The sequence below is a fragment of the Anser cygnoides genome, chromosome 7 (genome assembly GCF_040182565.1).
Source record: "Anser cygnoides isolate HZ-2024a breed goose chromosome 7, Taihu_goose_T2T_genome, whole genome shotgun sequence".
Lineage (NCBI taxonomy): Eukaryota > Metazoa > Chordata > Aves > Anseriformes > Anatidae > Anser > Anser cygnoides.
In genome coordinates, this window is record NC_089879.1 from 21031354 (window position 1) to 21051250 (window position 19897).

At 43.5% G+C, this 19897-nt stretch overlaps 1 protein-coding gene across 20 annotated transcripts in view; it reads left to right on the top strand.

Annotated features, from left to right (window-relative positions):
* TLL2 (tolloid like 2) overlaps positions 1 to 19897 on the top strand; it is a 94449-nt gene that overhangs the window by 62906 nt on the left and 11646 nt on the right. For 18 of the 20 annotated variants that reach the window (XM_067000359.1, XM_067000360.1, XM_067000361.1 and 15 more), the window contains 12 exons: positions 549 to 664; positions 2172 to 2274; positions 5699 to 5815; positions 9906 to 10051; positions 11007 to 11202; positions 13406 to 13531; positions 15055 to 15215; positions 15957 to 16137; positions 17553 to 17678; positions 18272 to 18399; positions 18486 to 18699; positions 19472 to 19722. In XM_067000359.1, the coding sequence (XP_066856460.1) occupies positions 549 to 664; positions 2172 to 2274; positions 5699 to 5815; positions 9906 to 10051; positions 11007 to 11202; positions 13406 to 13531; positions 15055 to 15215; positions 15957 to 16137; positions 17553 to 17678; positions 18272 to 18399; positions 18486 to 18699; positions 19472 to 19722 (1865 nt within the window). Of the gene's footprint in view, positions 1 to 548; positions 665 to 2171; positions 2275 to 5698; positions 5816 to 9905; positions 10052 to 11006; positions 11203 to 13405; positions 13532 to 15054; positions 15216 to 15956; positions 16138 to 17552; positions 17679 to 18271; positions 18400 to 18485; positions 18700 to 19471; positions 19723 to 19897 lie in introns of those variants that run through there. The other 2 variants (XM_048069140.2, XM_067000362.1) reach the window with 2 other exon arrangements.

The window sequence follows — 19897 nt, forward strand, 5'->3', positions numbered from 1 at the left end:
ACTGTGTGCAGTTCTGGGCACCACAGTATAACCTTTTCTCCATTAACACCAGTGACAGGACCCGCGGGAACGGGGTTAAGCTGAGGCAGGGGAAATTTAGGCTCGACATCAGGAGGGAGTTCTTCACAGAGAGGGTGGTTGCACACTGGAACAGGCTCCCCAGGGAAGTGGTCACTGCACCGAGCCTGTCTGAATTTAAGAAGCGATTGGACTGTGCACTTAGTCACATGGTCTGAACTTTTGGGTAGACCTGTGCGGTATCAAGAGTTGGACTTGATGATCCTTAAGGGTCCCTTCCAACTCAGGATATTCTATGATTCTATGATTCTATGATCTTCTACCCCAGGAACCCTGACAAATTTCACATCATATCCTTTGGTGAGGTCTCAGGTGGTAGCTGACCTTGTGCCAATACCATGAATGAAAATCCTTAGACTACAAGCCACCAACCTGTACATAGCAGCCATCTGCAAACATTGCGTTAGACCCCAATATCCTTCAGAGAGTCACTCCTTTTGCTGTTTTGTTATTTTTCCCATCTCTTGCAGCTTGTGGAGAGACGTTGCAGGATACAACAGGGAATTTCTCAGCCCCTGGCTTTCCAAATGGCTACCCCTCCTATTCCCACTGTGTCTGGAGAATCTCGGTGACCCCGGGGGAGAAGGTAGGTGCCACGCAAGGACAATGTGTACTCTGCACTTCTGCACGTGTGTTTCTGCATGTGATGACATTGTTAGTAGCTGCCAAAAGATTGTGCTGCACATTTCTGCATGCCTGATGTGCAGGGATGAAGCCTGGAAAGGCTCCTGAGCACTGCTGTTGTCCTCCCAGAGATGGGACCAGGAATATGTGGTCCTTAGAAGAGGTAATTCTGGAATAGAGCCCCCTTGCAGGTCTGGGCTGTGAGTTGATCTCTGATCCTTTCTCTCAAATCACAGCTAGACCCTGCCTGGACAGTTTCCTCAGCTACTCAGCATGCCACCTGGTATATCCGATTGAATTGAGAGCTGAGAAAGTCACCTTTCAAACCAAATGCTGGTCAGATGAGTTACATAAAATGGATCAGCAAGATGGGGCCCTGCAGGGAGCTGAGGAGTTATGAGTGACAGCAGGGGTCTGCCCCTGTCATACGGGCATAGCGTCCCTGTCAGGGGACCCCTGCTCCCAGCCTTGAAATGCTGAGGCCTGCTCTACATCGGTTAGCTGCTCTGTCCACTTTACAGTTCCTTTTGTGATATTGATCTTCCTGTGAAAATGAAACCTTTCCTTAATCCACTAGTGCCAGCCCCTCAGCCTTTCATGTCGTACCAGGCTGCAATAATTCATGGCCTGGCTTGGGAGCTTCGTGGCAGAGCAGCTTTGCTGAGGACCACCCTTAAGACATGCTTAGGACTGAGACTCGAATGAACAAAGGATAGCAGAGCTTACTTGTTTTGAGTCTTCCTCATTGGCCTCAGGGAGAGCTTTGCAGGGAGGAAAAGGTACCAAGAGCAGGCCAGGTTTTGAAACAATTTCTGTGGCAGACAATATATATAAATTAATATGAGGGTCAAATTGTGCAAAGACAAAAATGCCACAAATACATCCCATCCAGTGACTTCCTTAGGCCCAGAGCAAGGCCAGTAATCCTTGTTACAGAGGAAGGAGACAAATGGGACAACATTTTCTTGCTGAACTCTGTTCTGTAAAGCCATTGAACATAATTGCATCACAGTGATTATGTGAATATAAGTGTCAGAATGTGGAAGCTTGTCAGCAAAATCAGCTGTTAATTAGTGGAAACATTTATATGAGGGAATAAACCCCAAACATATGTATTTTGGGGAAATGTGTGTCTCCATAATATTCACATTAATCAAAACCAAGGATTTCATTTTTAATTTAGAGAAAAAAAGTCTTTTTAGTAGCATTTTAGTAACTGGGGAACAGTGACTGTGTGAACTATAGAATGGATGGTAAAATGCTGTCTTCTGTAATGTACTGTATAGTATAATTAAAATTCGTTGAGAAGCCTTCTTTTTTCAAGGAAAGCTGGTTTAAAACTCCAACCAGTTGTCCAACTATCTTTTCCTGCATACTCACATACACGCTGTAGCGAAGATGAAGTATGTAATCTATAGGGTATTCATTTTAAAGTAGTTCATATTCCAAAGACAAATCTGTTCTTTCAGATTATGTTGAATTTCACATCAATGGATTTATTTAAAAGTCGCCTTTGCTGGTATGATTATGTGGAGGTGCGTGATGGCTACTGGAGGAAGGCTCCGTTACTGGGTGAGTAGCTGTTTCGTATTAATTGCATTTTGTGTGTTCTACTTGAAGCTTATTGTGGGGGAAAAAAACAACAGAGCAAACAAACAAAACACCATAAACCAGCCTGGAAGGAGCTGGTTTACCTGGAAGGAGCCTGTGTCCAGGCAGTGCACTGGCCATGTATTAATGTCTCCGTCCAGAGATGTCAGTGTGCTGTATTCACACCAAATGATCAATGCTCCAAGTCTTTTGGTAGCAAAGACTTTATTCCTTTTCTAGCTCGAGAAGTGAGGCAGAGAGGGAAGTGAGTGAAGGGTATGGCTGGGATTAGAAATGTGGTCTCTGGAGCTTTACAATTATTTTTTTTTGGTAAGATCTGAGTAGAACCATCAGATGATAAGAACGAAGCAGTCATATAGCTCCTGGCCCAAGCTCCTGCAATTTTCTCCTTAAGAATACAAATCATGGAATCACAGAATAGTTTGAATTGGAAGGGACCTTAAAGACCACCTAAATCCAATCCCCCTGCCATGGGCAGTGACACCTCCCACTAGACCAGGTTGCTCAAAGGCCCATCCAGCCTGGCTTTGAACACTTCTGGGGATGGGGCATCCACAGTTTTTCTGGGCAGCCTGTTCCATTCACGGCCGTTTGTACTTTGAGCCTCTGTACTTTTAGCAGCGAAATTGCCTCTGGGCCCGAGGATTACTCACTATGCCTAGGATATCAAACTGTGCAAGGGCTCTCTTCTACCTCTGCTCCCAAAGTTCTCAAGAAAGTGCAGGTCCTCCTCAGTGTCCTCCCTATTCATTCCTCTGCCTCCTGCTATCATAATTGCAAGTTTTCTCCCACCCTGAGTGGGCAGTCAAAGTTCCCTCTTACTTTTCCCAGCTTTGCCACTGGCTCTATCCTGACCTTCTCACTTCAGTGTCCTTACATGCAAACAGTTATTTCCACCCAAAAGGAAAGAAGCAATCAGCTTGTGTAGCATCACCAGCTGCGTTAGAGGTGCTGTACCCAGTGCTGCAGCACATATCTGTGCTAGTGTGAGGTCAGTGGGGTGATGGAAATTTAGGTGCCATGCTCACCTTAGCCCCATGGGAAATTCCAGCTGTAATACAGAATGGAGTTCTTAGGTTGGAGCTGGACTGCTCTCTAGAGGTTTCCGTGGGTCTGTGTTTCAGCACGGAGTTGGCAGCTGTTTTTATTGCTTCCTGTCTGTTTTGGGGTTGGTAGCAGCTATTGTTTTCTGCTGCACATACATCAGGTAACATTGCTCCTGTGGCTTTAACTTAGGTCCCCATTATTTATTTTTTTTCTGCCAAGTAATTTGAAGGTATTTCAGAAGCCAAGCCACCTCCCTGTCACCTTCATGCAGGTGTACTCGTGAGTGTTTCCATCTGGAATGAGACACTGCTTGAGTGGCCACAGCTCCCGCAAGGAGCTGAGCCCATGAAATTAGCTCGGAAGAGGCAGACAGACGGCAATTCAGCAGGGGGCGGGGAGGGGGATTAGTGTGAATTGTGAAAGCATGGACTTCTTGCAGAGAAAAAAAAGTACATGTGCGCTGCATATTTTCCCAGGGAAGTGTGTGAAAACCCAGCCTTTAAATGGTATATAACTTTTTATGAATGGGCCCTTTATCATGCTCTGAGGAGCTTGCTCACTGTAGTTCTTCATCTGCGTTTCCTCTCCTTGACACCCTTGTTAAACTGCAAGTATAAATCCAGGAGGCAGTTGCTCAGTGACCCTAGAGGAAGGAGCTTTGCAGCACTGATGCTGTTTGTTAGTATCCTTTTGGGGAGTGAAGATGGGAGATGGTGTTGTTATGCTGTAGGCCTGTGTCACGCTTCCCCAGCAGTGCTGGGCAGCTTTGGGGCGCAGAGGCTCAGAACAGAACAGCTGAGTATAGCTCAGGTGTGGACTAATGTTTGAGTGAGGGACTCCACAAGGGGAAAAAGTTGGCGGTGAAACTGCTGTTGGAGAGAAGCAAAGTTCGCAACTCCCTTTCTGTGCATTCTCGTTTGCCCTGACTGGCCTGTCACGGGGGCAGAACTCTTGCATCCCTGAAGGTTATCAGCTTCCCGAGGCTGCCAAATGGTGATGATGAGGTGGGCAGAGACAAAAGTGGCAACAGCTGATTGTGTGCAGACAACTACACAGGGGGTCTCTCGGTTTCTAATGCACAAGATTCATGCCAACCACTCTCCCTGCATACGCAGGAATGTCGCAGTCTTCTCTGCCTGTCAGTCAATAGAACTAGAACAATCCGTCTCTTTATCCAGTGTAGGGAACCACTAATACAGCCTGCTAGTGGGAACTAAGGTGTTGTCTTGCCACTAAAGCATAAACCAGGTTTCCACCCAATGGAAGGTTTTCAAAGAAGAAAGATTATCTGGTTTCACAAGGCCAGGATCAGGATCCTTATCACTACTGTCCTGACTGAATTTTAACCCAAGTAACTGCTCTCTGCCCCTGTCAAACTCCTACAGGGAATACAGTCGGACAAGGTGCTAAGGCCTTCAAGACATAGCCCTGCTGGTGTCAGCTGAAGTGAAGAACTGTGTTTGCAGCATGTGCTCTTTGTACATACTTAGTGTTTGCTCTGTTTCCATGAGGAGCTTCTGGTTGGGACAGGCAGAGGAACACCAGAACTGAGTGAGGGTTGTTGAGGTGGTTTGGGCTGTTCTGGCAGGTGCCTTCTGCAGCTGGTCTGTTTTAGGATTGTCCATTGCTGAGGGTTTCAGGTATATACCAGTGCTGATGCATACCAGAGAGCTCATGGCAGAGTGCATGATGGACTAAAAAGGTTCTTGGTCACAAAGATACTGAATGGGAAAGAGATTGAATGACTATGAAGGTTTAACCCCAAAGAGGTAGGTTTACTAGAGGAATAAGACCAGAGGATGAGATAAGGGACTTTTAGCACCAGTAACAGAATGAGCTGTGTTAGATGGTTCTTTAGAGATTCCGCATAATCATCTTAGCCACATCCTGCCCTCAGATTGACTTGGACAATTTGGTCTTGGGTGCAAATAACTGAAGGAGTTTCCAACATTTAACAGGTGGAAAGGACATTCCCAATGTCCTATCTCCAGGACAGGGAATGGTTCTCCACCTTTGTCAGTTCATTTGCCCAATCATGTAATTAAAACAAGAACCCCTTTGAACTTACCAGGGTAACAAAAGCTGCGTCTATGATTACGGGATTCTCCTGCCAGCTGAAGGAAATCTGTATTTAATAATTGAAGAGGATTAGAATTAATGGGGAAAAAAGAGAGAGTCTTCCAAAAGTAGGCGTGGTGGGAGTGAAAGGGTGTTTTACACAACCACTGCTCCTTTAACCACAGATTGTCTTTGCTTCCTAGAACCACAGGTGCCTGCCACCAGTAGGTGTGCTGCCAGTCAGCCAGGAGATCTTGATCGTCTCTTTCCTGCCTTCTAGGTAGATTTTGTGGCGACAAGATCCCTGAACCAGTAATCTCCACGGACAGCAGGCTGTGGATCGAGTTCCGGAGCAGCAGTAACATCCTGGGCAAAGGCTTCTTTGTGGTCTATGAAGGTACAGCCTTTAGCTAGAAGTGTGTCGCGTTGCATGGAGCAGTCAGAACAGGATGCAAGGATTTATGGGGTCAGTAGGAGTTCAGCTTCACCATGTAGTTAGACACAGCACCCGCTCTTGCTTTTATGGGAATTGGCAGAATTTGTGAGCTGTTTCAGCAGACCAAGGTATGGATCTTCCAACTAGATCATCACATTTCTTCTGGAGAATAGGATAGGATAGCAGCACAGGGCAGTGGCTTCCATTCATAGCCCAGGGTGCTGTTTGCCCTAACCTGCCTCTGCAAGCAGGCTTACTATGTGTAGCAAGGGTTGCTTTTAGTAATTTAACAAAGTTCTGGTTTAGGTCATATACTTTACATCACTTAATGCAGCTTATTTTGTTGGTGTTTTTTTGCTTAACTCAAATGCAAAGGCTGTTCTTTGGTTTCTCCCTTCTATTTACTTAAAGAAGATTAGAAATTAGCATGGTGGATTTTCTGCAGATCAGGTACTTTCAAAGTTTGCATGGCACTGGGATGCTGAGACAGCTTCAGAGGAGAAGCAAAGTCATTAGTAACATCCCCTTTCCATGTATGCTTATTTTTGACAATAACAATGCTAAGTTGTATTAAAAGCCTTCATTGTTCTCTGAGCATCAGGCATTTTCTTAGAAGTACCAGTGTCCTCAGCAGTAGTGAGTTTGAGTGGAATGGTACCAACGATACATCATCTTTCTGCAGCTGCAGGAACAAGCATGACATTGGAAACTCAGTGCTGAGTGTCCAGAATATTCATGAATAATGATAATAACAGAGGAAAGCAAAGAAAATGCAGGACTGTTGGGGAGGTGCAAATAAAGCATATGAGGATTTCACAACAGTGTGGGGTTGGCACATCCTTTACATAGGAGAAATGTCTGGTTTCTGCAGGAATTGTTGTCCAGAGGCAGAGGTAGCTTGCCTGATTTTTATGTTTCTCCTGAGAAGCAGCTATTGCCTGGACCACGCGGTTTGTAACACCCTTTTTATGGTAGTTTGCTTGAATTAGAAGTGATCAAACTAGTGGGTCTCTAATAGACTGTTTTATTTAGGTTTATTGCTTTTGTGGGCCAGTCAGCTTAGTTCTTAGCACTGGAGGATAACCCACTGTATCTGCTCTAACTTTGAAAGAAAAAAGAAACGTAAGGAATGTTCTTGGGAAGCATCTTCTCTGTTCTTCATGATGTGTGTTCATATGGCATCATGGTTTATATTGATAAATGATATTGAAGTATTCTTTTATATATATATATTTGCTACAACCCAAAGTCAGTTTGCAAAACTTTATTTTCTTTGGATAACTGTCCGTATATCCTTATATCATGTTGATGAATAAGTGACCCCTATAGGTTCATTAAAGATGAGCAATAATTGCTTCACTTAATTTCTGAGGAGAGCAAATGAAAGTGGTATGTGTATCTAGTGGGTCAGACTTTGCGTCCCTCTGACTGTTCATATTTTCCTGCTTCTTCGGGGTTTCAGCTTTCTATGTAATCCTTTCCTGTAAGCAACTTCCCTTTGGAAAGGTGGGAAATCTATTGCCGATTCTGAGAGCAAGTACAGGTTATGACTGGTGGAAGCCAGTTTGTAGCAGTGATGGCCCACTTCTTATTTCTTTTCTTAACTCAGCCTCATCCTATTAGAGGAGCAGGTAATGAGATTGTCTGCATCTCTCTGGATATTTTATGTGCAGAAGTGGGAGAGTTTCCAAAAATCTTCCGTAATCCCAATTTCCCTCTGATTCAACAGCAGATAGGTAATAGCTTGTTTCTTTCCTTCATTGTCAGGTAGTTTGCTCTGATGCTTTGTGACTTCTGCGTCTAGGCAATAAGGGTAATTTTTATTTCCAAGAGAGACTGCTCTGAAGTCTTTAATTTTCTGTTAATTTTTGTCATAAAGTTTTCTGCATTGCTTTTAGTTACTCCTTTTCTTTCGAACTCTTCTCCCTCACATATTGAAAAGTCAAGGTGGGTCTTACCACTGCTTCTCTGTCCTCTTCTTTTCTGGGAATGCATCTAAACTTCTGCGCATTCAAACTTTGCTGGGAGCTCTGTGGGTGAGGACTGATTTTTGGATTAGATTCCTCCAGTTCTTGTCTCTAAGGTTTTAAATAGATGGGAGAAAGGAGGTAGAAGCACGTAGCTGTGTAATGGTAGAATTATTGTATAGTAAAAGACAGGAAGTCAGTTTAGTGAAAGTGTCCTCATTTTTTCAGTCATATTGTTCCTTTTCTTTTGTTATATTCAAAATGGAGAAGATGCTGGTGGTTTTGTCCTATAGCACTGCTGGCAGCCTCAAATTTATCATTGTTATTGCTTTCTCAGACTCTGTCAACAGATGTTTTTTCCATTTAGCAGTAAAACTCTTCCAGTACAGTTAACCACTCAACTGAATATTAGTGTGAACTACTGCCATGGATAGAGAAACTACTGTTTGCAGGCTGACAATTTTATGGCTGTTAAAAATGAAAAAGTAAAAGACATTGTCATTTTTTTGCTCTCATAGTCCTCTTTCTGTTAGGTGGGGAACCAGTTCACTAAAGGGTGCCTCAGAGGTTCTAGCACCACTTGTAGCTCTGAATATGTGAACTTGGACTGCGATCTAAATTGTGCTCTGCAGCTGATTTTCAGGTGCAACTATTTGGTTGTGCCTGAGCTCTGATTCTCTAAGAAGTTAGCACTGCACTAGTGAAGCACTTCTTTTAAATAGATTACAGTTAAATATCAGCAACTCACAAGACAAAACCAAGACAATGTTACCTGCTATGAGCAATTTTTAGGACATAAGGAGGCTCATATCTGTACAGCTAACTCCCTCCAGATGCAGGACCTTGCACTTGCCTTTGTTAAATTTCAAGAGGTTCCTGTCTGCCCATCTCTCCAGCCTGTTGAGATCCTTCCGAACAGCAGCACAGCACTCTGGAGTATCAGCTACTTCTTCCTGTTTTGTATATTCAGCAAACCTGCTGAGGAGGCACTCTATTCCTTCATCCAAGTCACTGATTTAATTTATTACTCAGTTAAACAATACCAGACCCAGTATTGACCCCTGGTGGACACCACTAGCTATAGGTCTCTGACTAGACTGTGCCACTCATGACATCCCTCTGAGACCTGCCATTCAGCCAGTTCTCAGTCCAACTCACCATCCACTCATCCAGCCCACATTGACTGAGCTTGCCTATGAGGATGTCATGGGAGACAGTGCCAAAAGCCTTGCTGAAGTCCAGGCAGACAACATCCACTCTTCTGTCATCTGTCCAGCCAGTTGTCCTATCACAGAAGGCAACTAGGTTGGTTAAGCATGATTTCCCTCTGGTGAACCTGTGCTGACTATTCCTGATCACCTTCTTGTCTTCCACATGCTTAGAGATTCCTCTAGGATGAGTTTTTCCATCACCTCTCCAGGGACTGAGGAGAGGCTGACTGGCCTGTAGTTCCCTGGGTCCTCTTTCTCGCCCTTTTTGAAGACTGGGGTGATGCTTTCGTTCAGTTTTCAGGCACCTCTCCTGCTTGCCACTATGCCGAATTGCTGTTGTCTTTGAGGTCTCTGCTATTTTTGTATGAAACCAGATTTTGTATTAAGTTATCTGTTCTTGGTCTTTAAATTTATTCATTTTTTCATCTAGCACAAACTTAAATTTTTCATGCGCAGTAGTCAGCCTGAAGGTCTCCTGGTGAACAGCTCAACTCACGCTTGTTAATACTGCCATCTTGTGGTTGGATTAGATTTGCAGCTGTTCTTTTTTTTTTTTTTTTTTTCCTTCCATCTTTTCCTGGTCCTTATTGCTGATTGCAGGTGTTAAGCAGTTATGGAGTTGACCTAGAGTGTGAAACACACAAATCCATAAAATTCTGTGTCTCAGTGAGTTCACCTTCTAGAGAGGTTGGTACAGCAAGACAGGAGATGCTATTAAAGACTTAATGTTAGATTTTTAAAACCTGCCATGACATTTGTGTTGCCTTTGTGCAAGAAGTGTTACCGATACAGATTTGAATGAGGAAGAATGCTAGCTATGGAGCAGGCTTTACCCCTGCAATGTCATGTTTTTGCTGCTTGTTTCTTATGAAGCTATTTGTGGTGGAGAAATTCACAAAGATGCTGGCCAGATCCAATCTCCTAATTACCCAGATGACTACAGACCTTCCAAAGAGTGCATCTGGAAGATCACAGTTCCTGAGGGCTTTCACATAGGAATCATGTTCCAAGCCTTTGAGGTGAGAAATGCCATTGTAAGCTCTTGAATACTTATTGTTTAAGCTCTCTAGATCCTTTAAAATTAAAAGGGAAGTAATGTAAATAATAATACTTTAAAAAAAAAAAAAGTTCAGAACATTATTTATCCTCACCAGAAGTTTGCTCAGAAATTTTGAAGCCAAGTTTAAAATATGATGAGTTTTCAAAAACTGTTAGTCCAGATAGGAAGAATAAGAATGGGCACAAAATTGCTGATTATGTTAAGTAAGGGATTCAGGAGTCCTTAATACTTTACTCTGGTCAAATGAAACTGAATGTTCACATTCCAAGCAAAAAACCTCCCATTGGCGTTACAGGGACTTGGCAGATTTCAGGGTGTTTGTGACTGTCCAAAGAAACATCACACTTCCAGATGGCAGACAGTCCTTGAAAAGCTCAAAAAGGTTTTCTGCTATTATAGGATGTCTTACACTCTTAGTTAGGTGCTCGATGATCTATTTCTGACTACTAATGTGTTAGTCACAGTCGGGAGTGGACAGGACCTGGGTTTGTCCATAAATCCCATCTAGCTAATTGGTTGCTGTGGCTTGTGCACACTTACTGTGATTGTCCGAGAAAGAGCTGACACCGCTACTCCCTGACTATAACCCCAAGGCCATTCCTTGAGCACATTTGTTTGTAGTTGCTCTTCTCTATTACTTACAGCTTCTCATGGAAAAGTAGCTTGTCATGGAAAAAGTCAAGGACTGAGTTTCACTGGAGGGTAGCCATGAAATAGTTGTTGACCTGAGATGTATTCGTATTTGAATGTGATTTCAGCTGCAGTAGTAACAGCAGCCATGAGACATGCAGCTAGTTGTGACCAGTTTGGGATGCTGCTTTCAAAGCTGATCTCTGGCCAGTGTCTAACTGGGTAGCGATCCTGACTCAGCTCTCATGCTAGTGAGCTACAGGCCCACCCTTTTCTATTTGCAGATTGAATGGCATGACACATGTTCCTATGACTACCTGGAGATTCGAGATGGCCTCACTGAATACAGCCCATTGATCGGTCGATTCTGTGGCTACGAGAAGCCAGGAGATATCAAGTCCAGCTCAAATAAAGTATGGATGAAGTTTACATCTGATGCAACCATCAATAAAGCAGGCTTTGCAGCAAATTTCTTCAAAGGTATGTGATCTCTGGTACCTCTCAAGGTTGAACTTGGGGACCACTCATCCCCTAATCTACTGCCAAAATGAAGTTAGCATTTTATCTGCTTTTAGTTCAAAGCTTTTCGACTTACCTGTACAACTGCCAAAATCAAGTCTATACACAAATTGCTTTGAGATTATAGAAAGGTTTGATGATGAGGCATGAACATCACCTTACTGATGATCACGCTCGAAAAAGGGCAGCCTTTCTTTCATGGGTCATCACCAGCGCAGGCACTAGCACCTTGCGTGGAGTAACACACGTATTAGCCTGTGATCTTATTTTCACTTGTTACATAGTCTTTCAGAAAATTATCACACGCTACTCCACTAGATTGAATGTGACCCCCATTTTTCTGTGCCAGTGGATACTGATATTTTCAAAGAAGGCATTAGTACTGTATAAAGAGTGTTAAAAATAACCCTCTGCTTTAGTTCTATTCCAAAAGTATCTTCTGGAGAGAAGGTAAATTGAAATATAAGTAGAATCCCAGGGAAAAAATTAGAATGCTTTTGGAAACAAACACGTTCCTAATCTGAGATCCTTTTCAGGAAGAGGCGAATGAAGACAAAGATTTTTCTTAAGAGCTGGATCCAAGCCATGGTTCTTTACCAGCACCCTGGTGGCTTGACAGAGGCAGAAACCAAATATATAACTACTTGGGAAAATACCTGATGCGGTTGCTGTGAGGTAGTACCTAATAGCTGCAATGCCAATATTTGGATTGCATAAGTCCTTTATTTATTTCTAATTCAACTTGTGCCTTTGTATTAAGGGTGCTTACAAGATCACTGACAAATACTGTGATGTTTCATTCCAGCCCCTGGACAATTCTCAGAGCGCCTGGATTTACTTGTTTAAATTTCTCAGGTTCCATAGAGATACAGATAGTATTTCTTCCTCAAGACATGTTGGGTTCTTTCAGGAGCTGGTAGTGCAGGGTGATTGTGGCAGGGGTATAAAACTGCTTAGAGTGAATTGTTAGCACAGTTGCAGACATGGGTATTGTCTGTGCAGACTAGAATTTGCAAAGTCCGCTCAAACTTGCATGTGTGAACAAGAACAATGCAGCTTGTGGATGTTAAGGGTGTTGCTGAGTCCCTGTTTGTCAGTCCAGCTGAGGAACGTAAGTGTCTTTGCTTGGGCCAAGCACCACAGTAGCCACAGTTACACCTTTTCTAGCCAACTTGCACTGTGGGCAGAGCTGATGATGGTTTGCAAAAGCTGGGCAGACATACCCATAGTCTGTGTGGAATTCCAAGCTGGGATCTGAAGTCTGCAGACTACCTCCATATCCAGAGGGATGTTGAGTGAGTACCAGCCAGTTCTTGAACAAAATAAACGAACAAATTGCATGTCTCTGCAGGCACTCAGCAGACTACCACCCATACCTGATTGAGCCAATGGGTCAGCTTTGCCCTAACATACTATGAAAGAAATAGAGCATAAATCATATGTCATACAACACTGAAAGAAAATAACTCAGCTTAAAACAAAACAAAAATTGATTTGAAATTTATGCCTTGTGACAAGTTGCAGTGGTAACTTCTAACTTCTCAGAGAAAATAAACCTGCAAGCAGCTCAGAGAGGGTAAGTCATTGATCATGTCCAAGAGAGAACGTCAAGAAGGTATGAAGAGCAATTACTTCTTGTCCAACCCTTCATGTATATCTCAAGGGAAAGCTCTAAGGTTGTGCTTCATTACTTATCTTCATTTTGGTAACAAGTTGTTTATATGACTGAAGCATACATATTCTGTACATGGTTAAAGTATTAGTTGTGATGTGTTTGACTTATGCTCACGTTGTGCCTTTCTACCTGATGGCAAATATTAGTGGAAAGACAATACTTAGTGAAATGTAGCTGCCCACGGCCAGGACGTGAGAATTCATGTCCCTCCCATTGTGAAGACTATTTACAGTTTTTTTGTTTGTTTGTTTTTATGATTGTAGGAGAGAACACCTCTCTTTCCTCTCAAGCGCGTAATTTAACAGCCAGATTAGAAGCTATTATACTGTGTCCAAGCGTGGAGCAACAAAGGAATGCTCTACTTTCTTCATAGTGAATCCACAAACAGAAACCAGAAAATGAAATCTCTGTGTACTATCCTTCTGTCCAAAAGTGTTACCTGAGGAATGTGAGGGAAAAGTATGACTTGTTCTGGTTTCCTCCTGACAGAGATGGATGAATGTTCTCTGCCGGATAACGGCGGGTGTGAGCAGCACTGTGAGAACACACTGGGCAGCTACAAATGCACCTGCGAGCCTGGCTATGAGTTGACAGCTGATAAAAAGAGCTGTGAAGGTGGGTGATGTAGAGATAGAGGCATCTCTCCGTAGGGTGGGTACTACAGCTAACAAAGGAATTGAACAAGCTTGGAGATGATTCTCCTTTTCCCTTCATCTTCTCTGGTTCTGTTTATCTCCCCCCCCCCCCCCCCCCCCCCCAATCAACTCCCCCCAAAATTATTTTGTTAACATCAAGTTTAGGGTGAAAAACTGAAAATAGAGTGATTGTCTACTGCTAAATCCCTCTAAAAACTGTTGTCCTTCTTGGTCAGAGCAGATCTCCCATGATATAACATATAGGATAGGGGGAACATTGGAAGCTGACAGCTAAAGCTCCTGGTTTGGCTTCCTTAGGCTGGATGCCTAATATTATCCTGCCTCCTCAGCACAGAGCATGTCTTTGTTACGGAGTGGACAGCAGCACGTGCAGATCTGTGGAAAGGACGGTGGGGCTCCCCTTTCTGTCACTGCTACCTGCTCTCGTGCAGAACACAGATGGTCTGTGTGGGCAGATAGCCTAGCATTGCTGACTCTGATGGAGGGGAATGTAAATGCAACCTCATTGTCCCCCAGATGAAGTGGTTGTTCTACCTCTGCTAAAACTAGTGAGGTGCTAAGAGTAATAAGCAAATGAGCTGGAAAGTTTTGGTGAAAATCCAAATGCTTTGTGCAATTTTTGTTTTGTTAGGTTCTACAACACTCTTGATTTTATATTACTCTTTGCTCTATCAAGTCCATAAAACAATTGCTGCACTTTTTTGCATTGAAGCTGCTCCCTTGGGTTAGTTCTCTTAATGCAAAATTATGCCAGGAACAAGGCACAGAAGGTTTTAACCTCGTGGATTTTGAAGATCTAGCCATATCTCATTACTCCAAAGAAACAGCATGGAAAAAATGCTTTGTTGCAAGTAGAATTTTGCATTAAAAGAGCAAACCGAGGTCAATTTCTTAAAGGTAAAAACCATTCCCTCTCTCAAGAGGGTGAAACTGAGATGTCCTGAATTTTTAAAGGAAATGAGAGAGTAAAGCTAAGTCTCTGATTTTACCTTCAATTTTCCCTGGTGAAAATGCAGCCTACTTGAAATAAGCCACCAACAGGCTTGTTGGTGTGTCTTGACAGGAGTGTCTTCCCGAGGAGATTCCATTGCTCTCTAATTAATCCTTACCGTTAAACTTAATAAGGTTTGTCAGACTGAGTGTGGGTGAATTTACCAAGCTGACCATTACAACTGTATTGTGCATGTTAAATCAACTGATCCATAGTAAGCCCAAGGCTGTAGAGTAAAATTTAGTTCAATCTTACACAGTTTTAGGTGACTCATAGGGCCGCTGCCTGGCTGTGTGTGTTTCACTGGTGGTTTGTAGCAGGTAATGTTTCTGCCTTCTCTGCAACTCCTAACGTTTTTCAACCTGTTCTGCAGGCTGGGATTTGAAATGTGCCACCAGTCAGGGTCTGACTCATTTCCCAGCTAACAGTATGGCCAGCTCTGTGTCTGAATAGAACTAAGCAAACCTTGTGTTCATTTATTGCCTCTCCAGCTGCCTGTGGGGGCTTCATCACCAAGCTCAACGGGACCATTACTAGCCCTGGATGGCCCAAGGAATATCCTACTAACAAAAACTGCGTCTGGCAGGTGGTAGCTCCAGCTCAATACCGGATCTCTCTGCAGTTTGAAGTGTTTGATCTGGAAGGCAATGACGTACGTAACCAATCCCTGCATCTCAGAACTGTGACTATTGGCTAACTTGGAACTGGGTAAATCCTTTGGGTACAAGCAAGAGGAGTCTGACTTGCTGGTGGAGCTTCTGGTTGTTTCCCGACCCTTGCTATAATAAGCCAATAACAGTGATTGTTCTCCTTGAAGTCTGAATCTTCTTTCTCTAGGGAGTGGAGAATTAAAGTTGTTCTGTTATAGATGGGCTTCTTTTCTCAGCCAGTTTTGCAAAATCGTAGGTGTTCTCCATCCTTAATAGGTGTCCCATCCCACCCTTCCTTAGGCTGCCTTTGTAGGAAAATAATTGGAAATGAACAAAGAAGTAGCGTTCCTCAAGGGTAAAGAAAATAACCATAGAATCTGTTCTCTGCCCTGCCAAGGAAAGGATGGATTCAGAACAAAACTTTCAGGTTTCATTTCCTCCACTGTAAATGGTTCTTCTTTAATTCAGGAGGCTGCTGAAGTTCATTCAATGCCACTAGGCTCTTGAATAAGGTGGGATTAATTATTTTAGCTAAATTAAATGGAAACCCTACTATTCTAATAAACAGACCCCAGCTGTAAGACTGGGGCAACAAGGGAATGGGGTAAGAACACTGACAAAAGAGATTTTGGGGAAATTAGGAGTGTGTATGAGTATATGGCTATTTTCTTTCCCTGTCAGTCAAGCCTCTGTCCCCTCTCTGAAATGCTCTATTCTGAGTCGACTGCCTTCTGTCTTGGCAGGTGTGTAAATATGACTATGTCGAGGTTCGTAGTGGGTTGGCTTCTGACTCCAAGCTGCATGGCAAATTCTGTGGCTCAGAGAAGCCCGAAGTAATCACATCACATAGCAACAACGTGAGACTGGAATTCAAATCAGACAACACAGTATCCAAGAAAGGATTCAAAGTCCACTTCTTCTCTGGTATGTGTCTTGTCTCCTCTGACTGAACCTCTCATTTTTTCGTAAATTATCTTAAACCTCCTGACATAGTTGCATCTAAAAAGTATAGTTGCGTTGTGCTGTGTCATCCTTCATCTTGGTTTCTCCGTGCAGTGTATGGTCCAATTTCACAATGTGATGTCAGCAAGGTGCATGAATTTCGTCAATGCCTCTTGTCCCTCCACAGTGGAAAGAATGGGGAACCTGATCCTAGAAATTCTCTGTGCCCCTGGTGTCATTAAGAATAGCTCTTTTTCTCTGAAACTAGGGGAGTTAGAAAATTTCTAGACATCTTCTATGCAGCAATCCTTTCCATCGGTGCTGTGCATACTAGTGGAAGTTCTGACTCCTCCATACCTCTTGGTTTCAGTGATGCACCTTGTTGGCAGGGAGCTCTCATGGTTAACTGTGCATTGTATGAAAATCGACGTTCAGTTCCATGCTGTCTTTTCAGCAGAGGCTGAAGAGTGTTAATATTTTTGAGGAGGATGATCAAGTAAAATGAGCTTGAGCTAAGACAGTGGCACAGTAGAATCAGGGCAAGGGGCTTGGCTTATTAAATCTAACAAGAAGAAGGAAAGGTGAAGTGGAGTGTGTTTTATCTAGAAATGTGTTTGTTAATGAGGAGTCAGATGAGGTTAATGAGGTCCAGGATCCAGGGAATCAGCTTGTCAAGGGAACTCTATAGTGGGAGGGCACTTAAAACAAGTGTCTTTCACTATGCTTTCTGGATCCTTTCATCGCCTTTACTGTAACCCTGATTTTTTCAGAGCCAACCCCCTTGGATTTGTTTATGAGAAAGGTGGGATAGAAGTATCTTTATTTTCCCTTTTCTCTGAACTATGCATGGGCTGCTGTCCCGTCAGGGTGAGAAACAGTCTCTCTGTGGCCTCAGCATAGAACTGAATATACAGCAATGAACATCTGGGGCGTATTTCAGCTTCAGATAGCAGCTCGTACCTTAGATCCTCTTCTCTATCTGCTTGTGCTCTTGAACAGAGCAGCTTAAAGATGGAGGCTCATCAGAGCATTTAGAAACTTGAAAATATAGAGATTGACCAGCAGATTTTTGCATACGCTAGTGAGTTTGCATGATTATTTTCCTGGTCCCTATTCTAAAAGAAAAAGGCATTGCTATAGGTTTCTTTTAGATAAGGAATTTTTAATCATTCAAAACCTGCATTATATAATAAAACATTTTTGTGGTACATCTTATGGAATGAAAAATGGTTGAAGAAAACTGTGTCTGGGCTAATAAGATGACTGGACAAATCCATCAACAGAGGTTGGAGGTTTGTGTTTGTATTCACCAGTCTGGATATGGGATTCACAACTGGTGACAGTGGTCATCTGTTTCTCGCTGGTAACTCTGTATTTGTTGGTTTGATCTTGCCCAGACAAGGACGAATGCTCCAAAGACAATGGTGGTTGCCAGCATGAATGTATCAACACTTTTGGAAGCTATGTATGCCAGTGCAGAAATGGCTTTATGCTGCATGAAAATGGCCACGATTGTAAAGAAGGTAAGTCCCTGCTCTCTGCATTCAGGAAAGGTGAGCTACCACAAACACTATCTGAACCAGAATGCTTCCTGCCCTATATTGGAAGCTAGTTTGTGCAGCCAAGTGCCGTACCAGTCTGGGGCACTGAAAAAGCCCCTTCTGGCTGAAAAACTAGTTAGGGAAAGGAAAGTCAGGGCTTGTTTTCAGCAGGATCCATTTCTCAGTCTACACAGTGGCAGGGTTGGAGACCTTGTCACTGGGAGCAGGGCAGATGAGACGGAGGAGCAGGAGAATACATTTGGGAGTGAGGGTACAGGTGAGGTTAATGGGGCTCAGGGGAATAAGATGGTCTCTTTCACCAGCTGATCAGTTATCTCAGCCAGCTAGTCTGGCTGCAGCAGGGGATGCCAAACATACAGGCCTTTCTGGGGACAAACCCACCAGAATTATGCAGTAATTCTGAAAGACTTTTTCCAGTGACTGAAGCCTTCCCTAGTTCTGCCATGCTTAGGGTCTTGGTGGACAGAAAGGAACATGTAGGATGTTTCAGTAATGCAGTGCCTGTATGAGACCTACCTTGATGCCTCTGTCTTATGATCTCTCTCCTTCTCAAGCTGGTTGTGAGCATAAGCTGAGCAGTGCAGAGGGAATGATGAGCAGTCCAAACTGGCCTGACAAGTACCCAAGCCGGAAGGAGTGCACCTGGAATATCTCTGCAACATCTGGCCACCGAGTGAAAGTAGTGAGTGATCAGTGAATGGGAGTGCAAGGGGAGAAACATTCTCAGATTTGTAAGTGTCTTTTCCATTTTCCTTATTCTTACTGTAGACCTTCAATGAGTTTGAGATCGAACAGCACCAAGAATGCGCCTATGACCACTTGGAAATGTATGATGGGCCCAACAGCAAGTCACCTATCCTTGGTCGCTTCTGTGGCAGCAAGAAACCAGACCCTGTGGTAGCTTCTACTAACAAGATGTTCCTTAGGTTTTACTCTGATGCTTCTGTGCAAAGAAAAGGTTTCCAGGCAAAACACAGCACAGGTAAGCTGATTCCCTGCCAATATCCCAGTGTGATGAGGTGTCATCAGATCTCACTGTTTTGTTTACCAGGCAAGATCAGACACACTTTTCTGCAAAAGGAGCTTAGCCTGAGTTTTATTTGGTTGTAAATTGTGCTAACCAGCTCTCAGACCATTGTTGACATCATACCATAGATACTAGCTGAGAGTTCTACTGACATCAGGTGTTCCTACTCATCTTCACTTGTTTAAATTGAAGATGGTTGAGCAGCTGCCACATCTGTTCCTCATCAATCCTCAGAAAATGAGGTGATACAGCTTAGCTTAGCAAGAGATGCCTCTCAGGTATATTGACCCACACACAGAATGGACATATACTAGATTGGCTATGATGGAAGCAGAGATGTGCTGTGAACAGACACAGAAAGCTTAATCTTCTATTTGTGGCAGCCCAGAGGTGGGCGTGTTGTATCAAGATTCACTTTTCTGCAACCTTTGCCACTAAATGAACGAAGTAGACTGGGCAGCAGTGCATGTGAGAGAAGGCATCTTCCTCATTGGCGGCAGAGAAACCAAAAGGATCAGGCTTCTCTACACTGTGTGGGTCATTGGATTCATGGGTAACTGAAGAATTCACTGTTTTGTCTTAGTTAGGTGCAGTGGTTAGTTACCTTCCCTGTTGTACATATGCTGGAGGTTTTCTTTTCCCACAGATGGCCCAAAAGTGGGATGGCAAGTCTTTGTTGTGAGGTAGGGCCTTTGAGGAGACTGTTTTGTGCCCTTTCTTCCTTCAGTGTGTGGTGGGCTCTTAAAGGCTGAAGTACAAACTAAGGAGCTGTATTCCCATGCTCAGTTTGGGGACAACAACTATCCAGGTCAAGCCAACTGTGACTGGGTGATTGTAGCTGAAGATGGTTATGGGGTGGAGCTGATATTCCAGACATTTGAGATCGAGGAAGAAGCTGACTGTGGGTACGACTACATGGAGATCTATGATGGTTACGACAGCACTGCACCCCGCCTGGGACGCTTCTGTGGTTCAGGGGTAAGCCATAGTGATGGGGAATTCACAGTGGTGGCTGGAGGTGGGAAAGAAGGGAATTCATATCCTCTTTCGGAGAGGGTCAGCAGTCACAAATTGATGATGAGAATGCCTTGTATGTCTGTGTTTTGCTTCTTCCCCTCTTGCTAAAGATTACAGTCATTTTATCTGATATACA